The sequence below is a fragment of the Marmota marmota genome, unplaced genomic scaffold (assembly GCF_001458135.2).
Source record: "Marmota marmota marmota unplaced genomic scaffold, marMar, whole genome shotgun sequence".
NCBI lineage: Eukaryota > Metazoa > Chordata > Mammalia > Rodentia > Sciuridae > Marmota > Marmota marmota.
In genome coordinates, this window is record NW_026000057.1 from 30310720 (window position 1) to 30329664 (window position 18945).

At 38.1% G+C, this 18945-nt stretch overlaps 1 protein-coding gene across 1 annotated transcript in view; it reads left to right on the forward strand.

The window, feature by feature from the left end:
• Positions 1 to 18945, forward strand: part of Dapp1 (dual adaptor of phosphotyrosine and 3-phosphoinositides 1) — a 49956-nt gene that overhangs the window by 28867 nt on the left and 2144 nt on the right. Inside the window, exons 4-8 of the mRNA XM_048813860.1 lie at positions 2817 to 2947; positions 12829 to 12876; positions 14706 to 14768; positions 16202 to 16356; positions 17532 to 17640. Coding sequence (XP_048669817.1) covers positions 2817 to 2947; positions 12829 to 12876; positions 14706 to 14768; positions 16202 to 16356; positions 17532 to 17640 — 506 coding nt within the window. The remainder of the gene's footprint in view (positions 1 to 2816; positions 2948 to 12828; positions 12877 to 14705; positions 14769 to 16201; positions 16357 to 17531; positions 17641 to 18945) is intronic.

Genomic DNA, 18945 nt, shown 5'->3' on the forward strand with positions numbered 1-18945 from the left:
CCCCTGACCTGTGAATATGGTATGCCACGTGGCAAGAGAGAATTAAGTTTATAGGTTGAATAAAGACTGCTCGTCAGAAAATTCTGAGATGATATTATCCTGGATTATGCAGATGGGGCCATTGTAATCACAAGAATTGCTGTAAGTAAAAGAGTCGGGCAGAAGAGGAAGAACCAGAGAGATGGCGACATGAGGAGGATCTGACCTCCTGTTGCTGGCTTTGAAGATGGAAGAAAGGTCAAAAAAAGATATCCTTTAGACTAGAAGCTAGAAAATACCAGGGAACAGCTTCTCCCCTAGAGCTTCAGAAGGAAGGCAGCCTTGCCAATACCTTGATTTCAGACTAATGAGATCCATGTCAGATTCCTGTCCCCCAGAACTGTCAGATAATAAATGTTTTGAACCAATCAGTGTAATGATTCCCTACAGAAATAATAGGAATGCAGGTAAGAGTATGCAAAGGGTGTTTCTGGTAATATCCATCAGGTATATCTTTCTATTTTCACTTAAAGCATTGTTTCAATATTAAGTATATGGAATAGGGTGAAATTTTGGCATTAACTTTGAAGATAGGACAAGAACTCAAACTATTTTGTGGAGTTCTCGATACCAAAGTAGAATGCTATCTACCATTTTTATAATTGTCCACAATCACTTCTTTACCTGGTGTGAAGAAAGTGTGACTGCTCTTATAGTCAGAGATAGAATGAAAGCTTAGAACAGTCATCCAAGGTCAACGGGACAGCGTAGTAGTGGTGGCAATCCAGCCCTGTGCTCTGCCTCTGCATCCAGGGCTCTTTTTGCCGCTGAAGGCAATTCTCTGGGGTAGGATTTCAGCAGCCCTCCCCAAGTTCAGCACACAACAGCAATGGTATCCGTGTTTGCGTGGCCCCTGGACCTGCTCAACGGCTGCTCTTGATTTAGGTGTTGCTTTCATTCTGACTGTGAAACTGTAACTGGCCCCTTCTCCTTATATGACTAGATGTGTTCCCATGGAAGGGTCACATTGACAAAAGAGAGCACAGACAATGTGCAAGAACAGGACTGGGGCCTCTGATAACGGGGCAAGCCATTTTTCATTATGATCCCAATGCAACTGACCTGAATGGGAGGCACAAAGAGGAGGGGCCACCGCCTTCGTTCTCTGAGACTGAGATCAGGGACTTCTTTTTCGGCTTTTCTCAACATGTCTTTTCATTTCATGGCAGCACATTGTGTGGGCCCCAGGTATCAGAAGCCACAGTTCTGTTTTTTGTAATCAGATGTTGTATGTATTCAAGCATTGTAAAAAAAAAAAATTATATAGATTCATCATTAACATTAGGTTTTGTATTTTTTTTAACCACAAAGGAAGCATTTTTTTTCTTTTCTCATTGTCCTCTTGTACCCAAATTTAGTGTTTTGTCCATATATTCTGTTTTTAGCCTTTCTTTCTTTGCAGTACTGGGGATTAAACCCAGGTGCGCTTTACCACTGAGCTATATCCCCAGACCTTTTTATATTTTTATTTTGAGACAGGATTTTGCTAAGTTGCTAAGGAACTCCTCAAACTTGTAATTCTCCTGCCTCAGCCTCTGAGTTGCTGGGATTACAAGTGCGTGCCATGGTGCCCAGCTATTTTATATAATCTTTCAAATCATCTCTTCAAAGATGGCCACTGCTGGAAAATATCACCTCTCCCAATCCCACCCTTTTCACCCTCTGTCCCTTTACCCTGTTCTATTCATTTTTCCACAACACCTCTCACACATGACATTTTTTTTTCCATTCTTTTTCTGGTTCCCCTCCTAGAATATAAGCTCTAAAACAGCAGGTGCCTCACGTTTGCTGTTATCTCCCAGGTGCCTAGTCGGTGCAGGGTAGAGCAGGGCTTCATGAATATGTGTTGATGAATTACCGAATTCTTTACACCTCCTCTGTCTAGTGCCATCCTCGACCTGCTGTAGAAAAGACCTTAGTGAAATAAAAAGCAAGAAGCCATAGCAAGGGAGGAAAGTCCATTTCGTTCACAATTTTTTGTAGTCAACGTTTCTAGTTTCTGATGGACTCATTGATCAGGGGAAGGAGGCAGCAGGGGAAATATCAAAGTGTTAAGTCAGAAGTGTTCGAAGCTTCTGTACAAAGTTCCCAAGACTCAAGGTCTGGCCCCTGGGCTGAGCCTATTTAGTGCCTGGCCCTTCCTCCAGACGCAGTAGAGGCAGTCACAGGTGAGCACCAGCTGACTGGTGTTCTGTTCCCTTAAGCAAAGCAAAGGTTTCGTTCAGTTAATTGACCGAGTGGTAGAAGAAAGTGAGGAGAGGGCTGTTGAGTCCCCTTTTTTGAGATCCACTGATTTGTTACAAGTTTGTTCTGAAACTGCTAGATCCTCCTGTACCCCAGGGCATTTGTTTATTTGTTTTCCTGGTTTCATAAACCCCACCTGGAAGTCTTCCAGTTACTGCTTAAGGGATCAATGGTATCTCCTCTTTGAGAGCCTCCTGAATACTTCTCGTGAGGTTCTTAGGAGCTCTCAACATGCTTGGCCTATGTTGCTTCCACCGGTCTCACCACCCTCCTAGTTTAAATGACTATATCCATTACTAGTTCAGAGCTCTAGGAGGCCAAAAATCATCTCTACCATGCTTGCTGTCTCAGTGTCCAGCTCAAGTGTCTGGCATGCAGTAGTTATTCCACGAATGTTGAGAAAAATGAATAACTGAACACAAGAGAAAATGAGCAACTTTACAATCCAGTCATGGGCATCCAGTTAGCATTTTGGATCTTCCTTCTGGGCCTATCATTTGATGATACATACATATTTTTTTGTCCTTATTCAGGCACTCTGATCGTTCTGAAACATCCTTATCCAAGAGTAGTGGAAGAACCTTCCATTTATGAATCTGTCAGGGTTCACACAGCAATGCAGACAGGAAGAACAGAAAGTGACCTCGTGCCCACTGCACCTTCCGTAAGTAACATCAGTCTAACCACGAGCTCTTTCATTGTTTGGAAGTCAGTAAGAGTTGTAAGAGCAGTAAAAGTTGAAGTTTTATTCACATAAAAATTCTAGCTTGGGATATAAGACTTGGGAATGAATATAATATTTAAAGGTTGTGACTCAGTTCATCTGATCCAATGTAAATCATAAAGAATACAATGATTGGGTTGGGGGTATAGCTCAGTGGTGCTTATCTGGCATGCCTGAGGCCCTGGGCTCTATACCCAGCACCACAAATACACACAAACACAGGCACACATGTACACAGGCACACACGTGGGCACACTTGTGAACACACAGGGCTTTAGCAACAAGATGTTAAATACTTAGAAAATGGCACTTAAATGTACAACCTAGAAGAATGAGAAGTTATATTCCATTTATGTATGATGTGTCAAAATGCATTCTACTGTCTATATAACTAATGAGAACAATTTTTTTAAAAAAAGTCTAGCCGGGCGTGGTGGCACACACCTGTAATCCCAGCAGCTCTGGAGGCTGAGGCCGGAGAATCGCAAGTTCAAATTCAGCCTCAGTAACTTAGTGAGGTGCTAAGCAACTCAGTGAGACCCTGGCTCTAAATATAAAATAGGGCTGGGGATGTGGCTCAGTGCCCCTGGGTTCAATCCCTAGTACAAAAAAAAAGAAAGCAAGAAAAGAAAAGAAAAAAGAAAATGGCACTTAAGTTCCGATCTTTAGATATCCAAGCAAAGTTCATGGTAGAATGGGTGAGTGCTGTGTTTAGCTATTGACTTAACAGTTTTCTTTGACAAATGTCTTAAATTAAGAAAAAAATTGTCTTTTACATTTCAACCCTCCATGGAAGAAAAGTGTTCTCCTGCTTTACTATAAAAACTCATGGTGTTATTTTCTTCCTAGCTCTTTTTTCCTGCACTGACTGAAAACATTTGCACTTCTTTGCATCGGGGGCCATTGTTCAGCTGCAGTGCAACTGGAGCACTCGTTGTCCTTCAAGAGTCCATTTATGTTTGTTCTGTGAACTGTGACCCTGCAGATCCCTCCCTGGCAGCCCCTTCTCTTCATTATTCCCAGGGCTCTTCTATTTGCTGCCCCTTGTTTGCTGAACATTATTACTACAAGAAATCTGGATTCATGTGGTGGATAAAGACAATACCCAAATTCTAAGTAGCAATCATAACACTTGAAAAATAATCACTTGCAGATACTCAGCTACAAACCATATTAAAACAGATGTGAGTGCTCTGTCTCTGCAGTTCTTTTTCCACCCTGCTGCCAGAGAGATCTTATTATTAAAAAGCAGATTCACCACATAACCTGCTTGTTTCATATCCTTCTGTGGTGCCCATAGTCTTCATGGCCCACATACACCCTGCTTGCCCTCTGGCCTCATCTCATGCTACTTCCATGCTTATTTGACAAAACCTGCCACTCTCAAACAGCATGCATTTCAATAAGTTGTTCCTTCTGCCCTCCCTGTAGCTGAAATGCCTCCAACGCTGTTACTGTCCACTCAGCCCTCAAGATTAGCATCCGGGATCAGTGCCTTCCAGGAAGCCTTCCTTGACTCCATCAGCTTCTTTATAAATGTTCCTTTTCTGGCTCTGGAGCCTGCTATTTACCTATATCCAAGAATTATCACATCATAATGAACTACCTGCACATCTGTCTCACCCCCACCAACTTGACACTTCTTTTTTTTTTTTGGTGCCAGAGATTGGACCCAGGGACACTTAACCACTGAGCCACATCCCTGGCCCTTTCTATTTTTTATTTTCAAATAGTATGTTGTTTAGTTGCTCAGGGCCTTGCTAAGTTGATGAGGCTGGCTTTGAACTTGCAATCCTCCTGCCTCAGCCTCCGAAGCCACTGGGAATACAGGCGTGCACCACTGTACCCAGCTACCCTGACACTTCCAAGGACAGGTTTCATAGCTTGTCTTTGGAGCTTTATAGCCCAGCCAGTTCATGGTACTCTTTACATTTTTCTTACTCTGCCACATCTTCTCAAAAAGAAAAATCCTAGAAATCGGTCAAGAAAGATATTTTGACTTTGTTACAGTTGAGGAAGAAAGTATCCATCCTCAGAACTAGAAACACTTGGGAAAGTAAGGTGATAAATAACTTAAAGTCAAAAGAAAGTAAAAATCAGATCAAGAGCCTACAATGTGTGTCTTTTATCAAACAGTAAGATGCAGATAATTCCTCCTTTGAAGGGTTGATGTGAGCACAAGATGTAGCATACTTAGTAAAAATAAGCCTCTTGAGATAAAATTCTGGAAGCCTTGTTAATTCTTTGCTCGCTCCAACTATCAGATGAATTCACCTGCCCAGAAAAGTTTGTATAATGCAGTTTTTAAATAGTAGTGAGTGGTTGATTGACAGTGACAATGATAACTCACACTATTTAATGAGAATCCCATGAAGTTTATTGTACATTTATTTATTTGTTTATTTATGTATTTATTGGTACTGGGGATTGAACTCAAGGTCACTCAACCACTGAGCCACATCCCTAGCCCTTTTTTATATTTTATTTAGAGACAGGCTCTCACTGAGTTGCTTAGTGCCTCACTTTTGGTGAGGCTGGCTTTGAGCTCGCGATCCTCCTGTCTCAGCCTCCCTAACTGCTGGGATTATAGGCATGTGCCACCACATCTGGTTTGTTGTGCATTTATACAGACAAAACAACAACAACTCTAAAAGGCTTTCGAGTGGATTCTGAAACATCTCTCATTTCTCCAGTATGGACTCCTTGATGACTGTACATGTGTGGCTGTGGAAAGAGTTCTGATCTGATTAGAATTATTGTTTATACTGAACACAAAGTTTTCATCTTCACTGGTTACCCCAGAAAGCCATAGGATCATGCACCTCTGCCTCCAATCTGACAGCTCTGAGGGTTTTCAGACTTCTGCTTTCTCCTGTGGAAATGCAGTTCTTGCACAAGCTGTCAGTGAAAGTAGAGAATTAAATTCTATTTACAGGAAAAAGAACTTGCTTAAAGCAAAAATGAAAGATGTCCCATTGACCAGAAATATAAGTGCTTATATGAAGTTAACATTCTTTGGCAACTGCCTTTGGGGAAATTACTATTTATGACATATAAACAACAAGGCATTGCAATGCAGATGTATCTCAGTACTCGAGTGCTTACCTAGCATAAATGAGGCCCAGGGTTTAAACCCTCACACACACACATACACATATACCAACAAAGCATTGAGTTTCTGAGATGAGGTTTAATTTAATTAATTTATTTATTAAACAATTTCAACAATTTCTTTCTTTCTTTCTTTCTTTTTTTTTTTTTTTTTGTACTAGGGATTGAACCCATGGGTTTTTTACCACTAAGCCATATCCTTGGCCCTTTTACTTTTTATTTTGAGACAGGGTCTTGCTAAGTTGCTTAGGGCCTGGTTAAGTTGCTGAGGCTGACCTCAAACTTGCAATTCTCCTGCCTCAGCCTCCAAAGTCAAGTCACTGGGATTATAGGTGTGCAACAGTGTGCCCAACTAAACAAACATCTTTTAAGTGCCTACCATATATACAACACTGAGAGTTTGGCAATAGATTAGGCAAAGCCCCCCCCACTGCAAGGGTTCACATTCTAGTTGGGAATACATCACAAAACAAGGGACAAGGAGAAAAGATGGAAACCCAGGAGGCCTCTCGGAGGAAGTCACATTTGAGCAGAAGCTTCACGGAAAGGAAAAACACATGTGGACAATGATGCCAGGTGCAATCTGTCATCCCAGTGATTCAGGAGCTGAGGCACTTAGATCAAAAGTTCAAGGCCATCTTTGGCAACTTAATGAAACAAAAATGGATAGGGGTGTAACTCAGTGTCAAAGAGCTCCTGGGTTCCATCCTCACTACTCAAACAAACAAACATGGGAGAATGGTGCAGTAGGCAGAGAAAACAGGACAAAACCTTGAGGTAGGAACTCTATTTGAAGCATTTCTCCCCCACCCCCACCCCCCAGAACTGGGAATTGAACCCAGGGATGCTTTGACACTGAGCTACATACCCAGTCTTTTTATTTTAAGACTGGGTCTTGCTAAGTTGCTTAGGGCCTCACTAAATTGCTGCGTTTGGCCTCGAACTTGTGATCCTCCTACCTCAGTCTCCCAAGTAACTGGCATTACAGGTTTGTATCACTGCACTATCACTGTGGTGTTTCAGAGACCACAAGGAGGCAAACATGCCTAGATGGAGAGAGAGAAAGTGGTGAAAGATGAGATTATTGAGGCAATGGAGGGGAGCAGGTCCTGTAAGACAATGATGTTCTCAAAGAACAGTACAGTACATCCCAACTGAGTGTGTGAAACTTTATTTTAGTTGCCACAATGCTTTGGGACATACTGGCCCCCGTGGGTGTCAAGAACTGTGAAGAGTCCAAGACCTTATCCTACTTATAAGCTAACAAGTCTGCCACAGTTTCATGGATGCTACTAGATGACACAAGCCTTCTGGGTCAGAGACAAGGCCGGTAGCTTCTTACAGCAATAGCATCATCAGAATATTGGCATTTGAGTTTCTAACCTGTGCTGAATTCTAATTCCCACAGGAGTACATTAAAAGGGCCAAGTGATAACTATATACACAGTGGGTTGTATTGTAGGAGAGGAACCCTGAGCTTTGGGAACCCAAATCTTTTATAATGCACACTAGCATGTCTGACTTTTGGTTTTGAGGGAGATATTATTTCTGTCTTCCAAGGTTGTCTGTCAGGCAAACATACTTTTAAAATTTGATCTTTAATAAAAGGATGTTAGTGCCATGCTTTTGTGACATGCAAAAACATAAGAGACCCATGGAGAATTGCTTCTCAATCACGGGAAGGATCATGGAGGTTAAATATCGGGCAATTCATGAAGAATTATCAAATCTAAAATGTCAATTTTTCCTCCTTTACATAATATGAAATGTTTCATAGCATGTGGCAAAGGATTTTTGTTCCAAGTGTTGATGAGAAATTATAAGAGAGTTTTAAAATGTTCCTTAAGTTTTTACTTTTTAAAAAAGATCCTTCTCACTGTACATGGAAAGTGGAGTGGGAACTAAGTAAGAACACCTTTCAAGAGGCTATTACAGCAGTTCAGGGAAGAGATGGTATTAACCTGGGGAAGGAGGATAAGAGTAGTAGTTAAAGTGCAGTGAAGTTAAAGTATGAACTAGTCAACTTCAGGATATATTTTGAAGGTAGAAGAGACAGACATACTGATGAATTGAATGTGATACAAGAAATCAAGAGGAACAGAGTAAATAGTCCTGCCACTTCCTAATATAGCTAAGACTAGAGGAGGACTGAGTTTGGAAATGGAAATGAGAAATTCTGTGTTGGACATGTTAAATGTGAAATGTCAAGTAGTTATGTTGGTAGAGAGTCAGTGAGATAATATTTCAAATTCCTGGCATAGAATAAGTCTTATAAAAACTTTAGCTTCATTAGCTTCCCTTTTGTTGGTGTTTCACATTTTAAACAATTCTCTCCTTCTAAAAATTGTTTCCTTTGCTTCTGCAACATTGTTCTATATTTTGTGATCTCTGACACATTTTATAGTTCCTCTTCTTAGGCATCTCCCTTGCATGTTGGTGTTTTTCAGTATTATTATTCAATCTGTGAAGTTTTTCTCACACTTAATATTTTGCTGTTTGTCCTTCCAAACACATATGTTAGCGCTCTCTCTCTCTCTCTCTCTCTCTCTCTCTCTCTCTCTCTATATATATATATATATATATATATATATATAATATTATATATGAGCTTTATATTATATATATAATTGTACATATATAATGAGCTTTATATTGTAGAGTTATAAATATGCTTATTTAATTATATGTTATGTTCAGCTTTCATGTCTTTACGTAGTTTCCTAAAACATCATTAAGAAAATTCTTTAATATTCCATTATTTTGGTACATCAATTTATTTAGTAATTCCTCTATTAGGTTTTTATGTTCTGTTTTTTATAATAATTACAAGCCTACAGAATAATTAAAAGAATAGTACAAAGAACTCTGTTTTTCCTGACCCATTGGAAACTAAATTGACTACATGATACCCCATCACTCTGAAGTCTTCCATGGCACATTTCCTATAACAAGGGCATTTACCTACATGATCACACAGAACCATTCAAATTAGGAAATTAACATTAATACCATGCTACCATTTTATCCAGAGATCTCATTCAAGTTTCTCCATAAGGTTTTCTCCATAAGGTTCTCTATAGGGAAAAGATTCGATACACAGTTACAAATTACACTTATTTGTCCCATCTCTTGAGTATTCTTCAAGACAAAACATCTCCTCAGTTTTTCCTTGACTTCATGTCTTTGACGTTTTTGAAAATTAAAGGTCAGTTATTTTGTGAACTGTTCCTCAATTTTGGTTTATCTGACACTGAATCATCATTAGATTTGAGTTCTGTATTTTTGATAGAAATACCACAAGAAGGATGCTTTGTGCTTCTCATTGCAAACTCTCACATGGATACAATTTCAGTTTGTCCCATTAAGGTGGGTGTTGGAAGACTTAAGCAATGTATGCACTTAACATTTCTTTATTTTAAAATCATTTCCCCCTTTTTTTATTAATAAATATTTGTGGAGGTTTTGGAGACTATACAAATATCCTACTCCTCATCAAAATTTTATCTACCAATTTTAGCATTTATTGATGTTTCTTTGCTGTTTTAATTATTACAATGATATCAACAAATGGCAAGTCTCTGATATTAGCTGTTATTGTACTGTAAGGGAAATATTTTTATTTTCCACATTTATCCAATCCTTTTTGTATTGATAGGTTATAATCATGACTATCCTTATTTATTTTGATCCTTTAAATTTCCCCAGTCTTTCAAGATGACTTCTGTGTTCATATGGTCTCAAAATGCTTTTATAACTTCTGATACAAAAGGATATTCTAGACTTATATTTTCCTTGTTCCCAGCTCTGGAACCAGCTAATTCTCAATAAAAAAGAAAGAAAAAAAAAAAAAAAACTTGCTCCTTTTTCTGCAAAGTGGTGCTTTAGAAATCAACATTTGAGCAGTATTTGCTTATTTTCATTGCAGTGTCATTCTGCTAACCACTCAATGAAAAGGGAAAATATGCATGCATCTACATATGAATCCACACGCACTGTTTTTGGTCTATATCTACCTATCTATTCATCTGTCCATATATCCACTCACCTTCCATGGGTTCATAACAGTACCTTCAATCCTAATCCAGTACCACGAAGCTCATTCTAGTTTTTTCCTTTTTCATATTGTAATAACCTTGTCCCACAGTGAGGAATATTGACCCCATTATCCTCTATACATTTACTTCTATGATAATCAACTGAATGGAAGCCATCTTCAATTGATGCTCTTTTTATCCATGACCCTACTTGGACACCCTGCTCACCCAACTCAGGCTCTAACACCCAGTTCCAGGCCAATGCCATCCCTGCCCTCACTGCACATGCACTCCATGACTTGTCTCTAAAACTGTGCACCATCTACCACCTTCACCACTTTGAGCAGAAGCTCTCCTCACCTTGCTGGGCTTTAACACTTCCCTCCAAGCTGCTGCTGACCCATCACCACCATCATTCACAAAAGACAAATCTTCTATATAATTATTTCATTTCTTATAATCTGAGACCCTGGAATAAAATTAATATTCTCAGCTCTTCAATTGGTAGTTTTCCATTTATCAAAACCATAGAAAAATGCTAGACTAATAGCATATTATTTGGGTGGAGGTGAGATAAGTGAACAGCACTATTCCTTAGCTTGATATCAGTGAATAATTACATTAAGGTCTTTTACATAACAATTTACCCTTAATTATTTTAATTCTATAGAGAGTAACCTGCAACCACCCCAAATGGTAATTTTTGCCATTGCTCTATATACCTAAACTCAATTCAATTGGATCAATTCCCTTAACATCAAAATAAATAATATTGATTATATGATATCAAATTCATCTATATTGTTTAGCATTGTTTAAATGAACACCTGGGAAGTCCATCCATACTTTTATGCCACAGCACTTTTAAAAGTCACTGGATATTATTTCTTGTTTTAATTCTTTGTACTGTGGTTGGTGATTGTTCCTCTTTTTATTTGGTAGGCAAAATTCATCTCAGGAAAAAAATAGTCTGGAAACTCCCATAAAAAGAACCTTGACATCAACCTAGTCATTTCCCAGTTTTTGTTTTGTTTTGTTTTGTTTAAAAAAACTCTTTTTTTAATATTTATTTTTTAGGTGTAGATGGACACAACACAATGCCTTTATTTTTATGTGTTGCTGAGAATTGAACCCGGGTCCCACCTGTGCTAGGCGAGCACTCTAACATAAGATCATATTAGACAAAACATCCTATGAGAAATCTAGTTTCATCAGGAATTTATGAATTAATTTCTTGATTTAAGGTTCCTTGTCTCATGCAGATATCTATTCATGCAGTCCCTGATTGTTCATTATATTTCATAAGTTCTAGGTAACATTTGGTATGGATTTAGTAGTATGTGAGTTAAAAGAAACGACTCATTCCCACTTCAAATCCCTTTTGAATAAATCAGGTGTGAATAAATCTGCACTCCTGAATATCTATTCCATAGATATGAGCCTTAAGAAATGGTTTGCAGCCATGCACAGATGTACATGTCTGTAATCCCAGTGGCTTGGGAGGCTGAGGCAGGAGGATCACAAGTTTAAAGTGAGCCTGAGTGGGCTGGGGATGTGGCTCAAGCAGTAGCGCGCTTGCCTGGCATACGTGGGGCCCTGGGTTCGATCCTCAGCACCACATTAAAATAAAATAAAGATGTTGTGTCCACCGAAAACTGAAAAATAAATATTAAAAAATAGTCAGCCTGAGCAATTTAGTGAGACCTTATCTCAAAATAATAATAATAATAAAGGCTTGGCTCAATGATTACATGCCCCTGGGGGTTTGATCCCTGGTATAAAAAAAAAATGTTTTGGAGAAAGTAGGGAAATGTGGAGATGGAAAGAATATGTGATAAAATAAATGTTGGAAATGCTACTTCTGAGGGTCCTTCTTTAAAATTTACAAAGCATATTAATATAATGCACACCCTGGGAAACCCCAAAGTAAATAAATCCTTTTACTTTTCTTAATCCAGTTTCCAAAAAATGCAGTCATTTCTCTGTACCTGTGGGGAAGGGTTTCATGATCTCCATGGATACAAATATCCTCAAATACCCAAGTCTCTTATATAAAATGGCATAGTATTTGCATATAACTTATGCACATCCTCCCATGGGCTTTAAACCATCTTAGATGAAGTAATATTGAATACAACATAAACACTATGTAAATCGTTGTTAGAATGTATTATGTAGGGAATAATGACAAGAAAAAATTCTGTGTACGTTCAGTACAATTTTTTTTTCCAAATACATTCAATTTGTGGTTGAATCTGAGGATGTGAAACTGGTGGATAAGGAGGGCCCACTATGGTTGACCATCGATGTGCATATGCGTGTTTAGGTGCTAATTCTCCTGCAACAGTACAAGCTGCTGGGTTACACATAACACGCTTCCACAAACGCTGACTTTTATAAGTGAAAAGATGTGGTTTATTATTTGCAAATTGCTAGCTGCAGTTAGCAGAGAGCCTTTCCCTACTTGTCTGTTGCTATAAAATTACACCAAATGATCCAGTCTAAACAATCTCTGACAGGATGTGGAAGATTTTCAAGTGCCTGGTGAAGAATGAAAGACCATCATTTAAGGATCAAAAGCAGACTTGTTCTTTATTCATAATAAGACAGTAATAGAGAGACAGACATCATGCTGTGACTGTTCTGCACTTCACTTAGTGCTTCTTTCTTTTTCAGCTGGGTACCAAAGAAGGCTACCTCACCAAACAGGGGGGCCTCGTCAAGGTAAGGAAGTGCGTTTTTCGCTCATGCCAGCCACAAAGAAGGAGAACATGTCTCACAGACTCAATTCTCATTTTGACAGTCCTTTTTTAAACAGCATAATTGCCAACTCATTTTGACCCACTTATAGTTTTACCTATTTGAAAGAGTTCACTTTTATGACTGATTAGTCAAAATTCTGGAAAAATACTTGCTTATTCTTTTAGAAAGCCTTACATTGGTTTTCCACAATGAATACACCAGAAGCCATGTTATCCTTTTAATGGAATGAGAGAGGATAAAGGTGGTATGATAAGGCAGAATGCTTCTGTTCTTTCCTTTTTTCTAACAAAGAAGTCAAAATTATATGAAATGTGAACTAAAGGTAGGCCCAAAACATCACTGACGATAATAAAACTATTTTAAAATCCCAAAGAAAACATAATTTAGAGCTTTATAAGTCTATTGTATGCAACTGTCCCCCATTTATGTGATTTGCCGAAGTCCGGCTGCAGCAAAATAACCAGGGGGTGACGAACAACTTGTGTACGTTGATACAGCAGGAGTGGGAGCCGTTTATTGTAGGACAGGAGGGGTATTTATACATTCCACACAGCTTATCTAATTAACATAAACTAGATACAGCAGTCAACCAATAAGGAATCTCCACACTTAATGGCTCGCTGGCATTACTTCACAAACCACTCCCTCTGGCAAAATGCCAGGCGCCATCCTGACTTGTTTACAGACCCTAACATTGATTGTCTTCTATTTCATGTTAGTGCATCACAGAGACCTTCATGAAGGGACTGCGTCTGCTCCTTCCTATATGCAGAGTAGGGACACTTAGCCTCTTTTTTCAGGGGTACTGGTTTGCTTGAATCCAACCTAAACATTTGGTTGTGTCCCTACTAGGTTGGATGCTTCCTGAAGACTGGGGATATTCACGTTTGAGCATATTTATTCTTAAATCCTGTTATTTCTTTTAACTAGTTACATTGCCACCCAGAATGTATAAGGATTCTGTTAGTATAGAAGAAGGTGACAGTGGCAGCAACAGTTTTGCCATAGAATTCTTAGGCAAGATTTATATTGTCATGTGGTTTGAGTTTTCCAAACCTTAATTGGCTTATTTGTAAGACAAAAATAATATTTGGCATTGTTATATGTGGATTGTCTCTTAAATGAGGATTGTGTACACACACACAAACATATACATCTATATGTATATATGCACACATGTATACATATGTAATTAAATATATTTAATATATGTATAAACAGTATATAATATTTAGGGCTGGGGATATACCTCAGTCAAGTGCTTGCTTTGAATGCACAAGGCCCTGGGTTTAATCCCCAGCACCCTCCCCCCAAAAAAGTATATAATATTTAATGTAAGTACATGTTGAGTTCAATCCTCAGCACCACATAAAAGTAAATAAATAAAATAAAGTTACTGTGTCCAACTACAACTAAAAAATAAACATTAAAAAAAGAATAGTATGTATTTCACAGAAAGTGCTCAAAAATGTTATCTATTTCTATTATAAAAGTTAATAATATAGAAATTTTAGTTGTTTGTTATAATCATCTTGAATATTTATGAGAGGCTACATCTTTTTTTGTTTAAATAGGCTAATAATTTCCCTGCCATCTTTATGAACTTAATGCATGGAATCAATTTTAATTATGTATTAGATATTTTGAAAATATTTTCTCAGTCACACAATAATTTTCAGACTTATTTTTATCTAATCTTCTAGATACTTCAAAACTAAAAGTAAACTATCTAGTTCAGATATTGCATTCCTGTACTCAAAACCTATAAGTCTTAATTTTTTTTTCCTCAGACCTGGAAAACAAGATGGTTCACTTTGCACAGAAATGAACTGAAATACTTCAAAGACCAGATGGTGAGAAACATAATATATTTTTCTTTAAAAACCAACTCTCTAGATAAAAGGAACATCTGCCTCTAAAAATCCCTGAAATTCTCCTTCTGTCCACCTGAAACAATAAATGATTGGAGATGAGTTCCTGATTCCTGATATGAGTAGAGTTCTTTTACAAAGACAAGATGTGTATCCCAGAGTTGCCCTATTGCCCTGGCTGAACTATTGTTCTCTAGGGCACATAATTCCTTCTGTGTAGGGTAACAGAATTTTTCTTTTGCTACAATTTGTTAACTATCACTCTCCAGCGATTTCTCTGTTTATTAAAATATGTCCATTCCCATGCCCATTTTATTATGCCAATTTAAGATTATTTTATTTCTTCTCACTTTCTTTATAAAAAAATTCTGAGAAAGTAGAAGTTTTAAAAGAGAGAAAAATAACACTCCCTTCCATGGGTAAAAATCCATCTCTATCAAATGTAAGTTGATAGAGGCAATGTCTTTCTTCTTAATGCTTACCTTCATGAAAGGCTAATTCTAAAACCAGAGGTGGGTAACTTTACTTCAAAAGTCTTTTCCATATATATATATATATATATATATATATATATATATATNACATCCCTGGTTTCCATTTTCAGTACCCCCCCCCCCAACACACACACACAAATTGGCAAGTGGCCTGGGTTTGGCTGTGTGCTATAACATATATGATATAAATTCTGCATTGTGAACATTCACATCTTTTTGTTTGTTTGTACTGGGGATTAAATCCAGGACCATAACATGCATTAACTAGGCAAGCACTCCACCAGTGATCTATACCTTCAACCCTTTTTTAAATTTTGAGATAGAATTTTTGCTAAATTACCCAAACTGGCCTCAAACTTGCATTCTTCCTGATTCAGCCTCACCCTCCCTATATTATAGGCACACCTGGCTATTCACGACTTAGCTTTCTTTCTTTCAGGTTTTCCTCCAAAATTTTAATTATAATTTTGTTGACTCCAATGATGGGCAACTTATATTATTATTACAATTTATGGCAATTGCACAAAAGTATTTTGTTCAAATATTAGCATATTATGAACTTTTTCTAACTGGAAGAAATAAAGTATCTTGAGAAAGGAGTGTCTTAATTTTTACCAATTTATATCTTCAAATTGTTCGTGTATACTTAAGTTGGAAGACATGTATACTCTTTACCTAGATTCATCAATGTTTTGTTATATTTATCACTTTTTTTTCCTGAACCAATTGTAAACATCATGGCTAAAAGCTTAAGTATGTATCTTCTGAGAATAAACATGTTATCTGCAGAACCATAATGTCATTATCACACCTGACAAAACTCATGGTAATTCTATAATATCAACCAGCAATAGATATCTTTTTTAAAAATTGCATAAAGGTGCCATATGAGCTAGCAGTTTTATTTTTCTCACGTAACAGGAAATGGAGAAGCAGGCAGCTTCCACAGCAAGGCCAAATCCAGTGTCTTTGCAGTTTTCTTGGCCTTTCCTCATGATGGCTACTTCAGAGCCAAATGGCTACTCCAAATTTAGGCCACTTGTTTTCATAGATCTGAAGAAAGATGTAGGAATGATGTAAGGCTACATCTGTCCCTTTGTACCAGGAAAGCCAATCTTTCTCCAGAAAGTTCCCTATAGACTTCCCCTTATAATTCACTGGCCACAATGGGGCCATCATCATCATCATCCCTAGCATCAGGGAAGGCTAGGAAAGTGAGAGCATAATCATAATTGACCAATTAGGATTCATTGCCTGGGATTCTGTTAGCAAGAAGAAAATTATCTGTATTAATGAATACCTAAGGGTCTCCCACAAAGAGTATCAATGACAATTCTAGAAATCAGTTTCACAGAGTGTGTACAATACCAGTATCACCCCTCCCCCTGCATTGTCTACTCACTCCTCAACTGAATCTCACATAAGGTTTTGCCTTCTACACACAGACTCTTACTACTCAGCATTAATTATTGGTGTCAACAAAATATGTTAGTCAGGCTATAGAATAATAGAGACCTTCTGAATTTTAGTTCAAGCCTTTTTTTCACAAACGATCTTAGTATTTTTCATCTAGACTGAGTGTTCAGGAAGGATGGGCAAGATATAAGTTAGGGCTAGCCCTTATCATGCCAGTGATTTTGACTGTATAATCAAAGACAATCAAATGATGAATTACTACATATTTAGAAATAGTCCTCTGTGTCAGTAGGAAATTTTATCTTCCTTCCAGTAGACGTTAACTCAGGGTCAGAAATGGGCTAGTTGAGGAGCTATATTGTCTCTTTTCCTCTCCTAAATAACTGCCTACATCCACTGAAGACGGGGTTTTCCTCATTAAAGCTAGATACCACAAATGAGTTCTTTCCACAAACTCTCATCTGTCCTGCGTATTCTTTGAATCATATCACAGGTTCTGAATCATCTAAGAACCCAGTTGACACATAAGTGTTATATGTAAGCCTGTACTGTGTGTTCAGTTCAAGATATGTATAGTGAAGGAACTGGGGCAGCCTGGACATAGTTTTTTTCTTTTTTGAAGTCTCATTAGAGAATATAAACCTTGCCTGTAATGATAATAGGGATCTACAACTTCCTACATGTTTCTGCAGTTTGTTGGCAGCTATAGCTCTGTCTATACTAGTTCTTCAAGTTACTTCTTACTCAGGTCCTTTATCAATTCTTTTTTCTCTTGGAATATTCTAATTAGTGTTCCACTAATACATGTTCAACCTACCACCTGGAGTAGCTAACATTCTTTATTTTGTCTTATCAGCTTAGTATTTCCATTCAGGACATTTTATCTCTGTGCAAAGACAGGAGTAGAAGCGGATGAATGGATCAAAATATTACGATGGAAATTGGTGAGTTATAAAAAGTGTTTAAGTGTTCAGTCCCGAGAAACGATGTTGAGGATTTCAAACGTATTTCTGTTGAGTCAGACTATTCCCAAGAATCTAAGGGATGTCATTTGCAGGCTTATGGAATAGTCTGTTTTTTCTCTGGGGGACAGAAAAAAAGATGGAGACATGATTGTAAAAAGAAAGAGCTTATTTGAATCTCAGCCCTAGAGCCTTCCCTAGTGCCCCAGCATCTGTCACTTTGCCTTTAAGGTGTGCAGATTAGTCCAGGTTTGTCAGGAGGAGGGCATCTGGGACCAGAATGCTCATAGAGGAAAGCTGACTTATTTCTCTAGCTAAAAAGTCTTCTAAATGGTGAGAAATTTTCCTATAAATACTATGTAGGAATCCATTTTTTTTTTGTTATAGCAAAATACTTTAGGCAATTACTTATGAAGAAAAAGAAAAATCAGATTGCCAAAAAGGAAGCCAGAGAGTGACAAAGGTCAGCCAGGTTCAGACATTTATATCAACTTGCTTTTGTGAAAATTCACTCCAGGCAACCAGTATTTCCTTCCAAGGGCAGCGCACTCCTGACCCACAAGCCTCCCACTAAGCCCCACCTCTTAAAGGTTCCATCACCTCTTAATATTGCCACCCTGGGGACCAAGCCTTTTCATATAGATCTTTTAGGGACACACTTAAACATACCAACCTACAGCATACCAATTAAAATCTTTGATGTTTTAAAAAATGAAACACTTGTTTCCTAATTATTATTTATGTGTGTGAAATTATTTGATAGGCCTGGTACTGTGGCACACACCTGTAAGGCTTGGTAGGCTGAGGCAGGAGGATCATGAGTTCAAAGCCAGCCTCAGCAATGGTGAGGTGCTAAGCAACTCAGTGAGACCCTGTCTCTAAATAAAATACAAAAAATAGGGCTGGGGATGTGGCTCCATGGTTGAGTGTCCCTGAGTTCAATCTCTGGGTACCGCCCCCCCCCCCCCCCCCCCNGGGTCAGGAGTGCGCTGCCCTTGGAAGGAAATACTGGTTGCCTGGAGTGAATTTTCACAAAAGCAAGTTGATATAAATGTCTGAACCTGGCTGACCTTTGTCACTCTCTGGCTTCCTTTTTGGCAATCTGATTTTTCTTTTTCTTCATAAGTAATTGCCTAAAGTATTTTGCTATAACAAAAAAAAATCATCTGATTGGTGTTTCCTCATATCTGAGAATCTTGTTGGATAGGCCTTTCTAGATACTGGGATTTCTGCTCTTGGTAATTTTTTCAGTTTGAAATCTAAACTAATATGCCACTTATTTTGAGA